This window comes from Mastomys coucha, unplaced genomic scaffold, assembly GCF_008632895.1.
Source record: "Mastomys coucha isolate ucsf_1 unplaced genomic scaffold, UCSF_Mcou_1 pScaffold1, whole genome shotgun sequence".
NCBI classification, from domain to species: domain Eukaryota; kingdom Metazoa; phylum Chordata; class Mammalia; order Rodentia; family Muridae; genus Mastomys; species Mastomys coucha.
The window spans coordinates 50,566,300-50,569,646 of NW_022196891.1; the positions used below are offsets into that span (position 1 = coordinate 50,566,300).

The 3,347-nt window shown below is 37.7% G+C and overlaps 1 protein-coding gene across 2 annotated transcripts in view; it reads right to left on the reverse strand.

The window, feature by feature from the left end:
• Nucleotides 1-3,347, reverse strand: part of Dhx9 (DExH-box helicase 9) — a 35,210-nt gene that overhangs the window by 25,827 nt on the left and 6,036 nt on the right. For both annotated transcript variants that reach the window (XM_031384884.1, XM_031384882.1), the window contains exon 4: nt 865-982. In XM_031384884.1, coding sequence (XP_031240744.1) covers nt 865-982 — 118 coding nt within the window. The remainder of the gene's footprint in view (nt 1-864; nt 983-3,347) is intronic.

Below are 3,347 nucleotides of genomic sequence, written 5' to 3' on the forward strand. Positions count from 1 at the left end.
AAAAGCACCAAGCAAGCACTGGGTTCAACCCTCACCACAGAATAACACTGTGTGGTGAACATGCCTGAAGTCTAGTTTTGGGAAAGTAGAAACAGGAAGATCTAAAAGTGTAAGTTCATTCTACATATTACAGCCTAAATAAAAACAAAAACCCAAAGCCTAATAAAGATTCTGAAAAGAAAGCTAATCCCAGCACTACTGATTAGTAGCCCCTAGAGGTTTTGACTCTATATAAAACCAGAATGGGATGCTAGAGATGATCAGCAGCTAAGAGCATTGGTTTCTCTTACAAAAGACTTATGTTTGATGTGTAGTACCCATGAAGGCTCAAGTTAACTCCAGTTGTAGGGAGTGGTGGCCTCTTGTGGCCTCCAATGGTACTGCAGGCAAGCACCAATATGCATGAACTCTAAAGTGACAAGATTGTAGTTTCATAATTATTTGTTCTAGTAAAACTAGACAAAACAATAGGATAGATGGTATAATTTGTGTTTCAGTATTCGTTAAAAACCCGGTGAACGTCCTACTCTACCCTTAGTAACCCAAATAAAAAATTTCAGCAGGGCTAGAATCCACAAATCCTATTACAAGTAGGACAACATGTATAATATAAAATACAGCCACAGGGTATGTGCAAAGCCATAAGCCATATAAACACGAAAAGGCAACTCAAAATTCTTTAACCCACTTGATAGCCCATAAGCATCGCAGGCAAACACCTATAAATTTAAACAAACCCTAAAGCAGTGGCTGCTTGAGTGGGATCACCTAATAAACATGTTTATTGATTTTTCTATACAAATGACAAGGTAAGATGACCATGATTCTGTTATCCTCAGTTAAGTACACATTCAAGTCCCTTACCTGCTGCTTTGAGAGCCAGATGAGGAGGAAGTGGTCCTCCCATGGGTGCTGGTAAGCCTTCTCCAGTGCTTGCTGTGCTATCAGACGTGTCACTAAGTATGGGCGGGGGTGGTACAATCTACAAGAGGAAAAGTCAAGTGTTAGTACTTTGTTTTTTTGTTTTTTTTTTTTTTGCAGAAACTAGCAGACTCTTTCAAGACTACTCAAAGATACCCATATATTAAACATCCTTCCTCATAGTATTTTTCCCCATCTCTAACTTTCTTTGAAGACAAAGTTTCAAGTAACTTGAAACTGACCGTCACTTGCTGGGATCTTAAGTGTCTTAAGATCCTAAGTGGGATCTACAGCCTGGCTTTTACTATTGGTTTGTTTCCTTAGTATTTAAACATCTTTTAAAGGATGTCCAAATATCATACATATATCCTAATAATCAGAAGATAACACTATCTTCAATGGTGTGTATGGCAACATGTCTCAAATTTACAGAAATCTTCATGCTGGTTCAATTACTTTGTCATATATTATGCACAAGCCAATGTATCCAGCAGTAACATTTAAAAACTGGTGCTGGATATGGACTTTCAGGGTCTTGCACACACTAAACACTACCACTATGCTTGCTATCTCTAGAGGCTAGAACATCAAATGAAATCTTGAAATTCTGAAACTCAAATAATCATGGTTTATAAATATAGGCTTAATCTTATAAAAATTTAGATTCTGAGCTATGTGTAAAAAGGGTATGTGCAAGTTAAGTGTGGGAACCCTTAAAAGGCTAGACATAAATACCCCTAGAGTTGATAATAGATTGTGACCTACCACATGGATGCTACAAATCAAACCTGGCTAAGCTATCTTTCCATAACTAGTTATATATTTTTTAAAAGACCTATTACATATAGTGTTCTGCATATATACCTATATATAAAATATATAGATATATTAATACCTGGATGTCAGAAGAGGGCACCAGATCTCATTATAGATGGTTGTGAGCCACCAAGTGGTTGCTGGGAATTGAACTCAGGACCTCTACAAGAGCAATCAGTGCTCTCAACCTCTAAGCCATTTATCTCTGACCCACTAGTTATATTTTATGAAGTTATTTTTATTTCTGCTAACTCTACAATTTCTGGTTTATCTTCACATATTTTTCTTGCCTCATTCTTTTTAGTTTTGAGCTGCAAGGATACCTGTGCACTTAGGAAGCTTTCTTAGCTGGGCACAGTAGCTTATACCACACTCTATCACCCAGGACACTAGATGACCAGTCTGGACTATCAGTGAGTTCTAAGTCAACTTTCTTAAAGTTGCAAGAATCATCTTAAAAGCCGGGCAATGGTGGCGCAGTCCTTTAGTCCCAGCACTTGGGAGGCAGAGGCAGGCGGATTTCTGAGTTCGAGGCCAGCCTGGTCTACAGAGTGAGTTCCAGGACAGGCGGGGCTACAGAGAAACCCTGTCTCAAAAAACCAAAAAGGAATCATCTTAAAGGAGTAAGAAAGCAGATGGGAGCAGTAGTGTGTTTGTGTTTAACTCCATGACAAAGAGGCAAATTCTTGCAGGATACATATCAAGACTCTGTCTTTTAAAAAAATTAAATCGTGAGCCAAGTATGTTAAGTCATCCCTTTAATTCCAGCAATTAGAAGGCATTGTCGGCAGGATAGCTGTAAATTTGAAGCCATTCCAATTTAGAAGTTAAAGGGCAGCAATGTCTAGTTAGTTAAACTAGCTCAAAAACAAAAATGCTGGGCATAGTGGCATACACCTTCAGTTAACACTACAGGAAGCAGAGGCAGGCTGTTCTACATAATGTGTTACAGGACAGTCAGAGCTATGTCTATAGAGTGAATAAATGTAAGCGAGAGCTTTCTTATACAGAAGTAAAACATATTTAATGTTATAGTGAATAAATGTCTGTTCCTTTGAAAACTCCATTTTTTTAAAAAGGCATCTATGGTATCAGGATTGCCCAGATTTCTGAGTCTACTAAGTCCTGGGAATATGAGAACCATCAATAAAGGCAGTTTATAATTTCATGTAGAGCCATGTGTTGAAATCTCTAAATGTTTATGCAGTTAATCATACCTTTTTTCTTTCCCTTTTACTGTACACTGTCCAAGTCAATTGAGACTTTCAACCTCAATGGTTAATTAATAGGTAATGTGCCACTTAGGAGGCAGAAGCAGGAGGATTCTGAGTTCGAGGCCAGCCTAGGCTATAGTAAATTTCAGGACAGCCAAGGCTATACAGAGAAACCCTAACTTGAAAAACCAAAAAGTAATGTCCCAACACTTGTGGTTAAATTTGTTGTTTTTAAGATAGCATACAATAGCCTACTTGGCCTGGAACTTGCCATACAGCCAAGACCATAGGCTTGCACATCAGGCTCAGATTAATTTTCCACCCTCAATGGTATTAGAAGAATTCAGAACACACATCCTTTTTTTTTTTTTTTTTTTTTTTTTTTTTTTTTTTTTT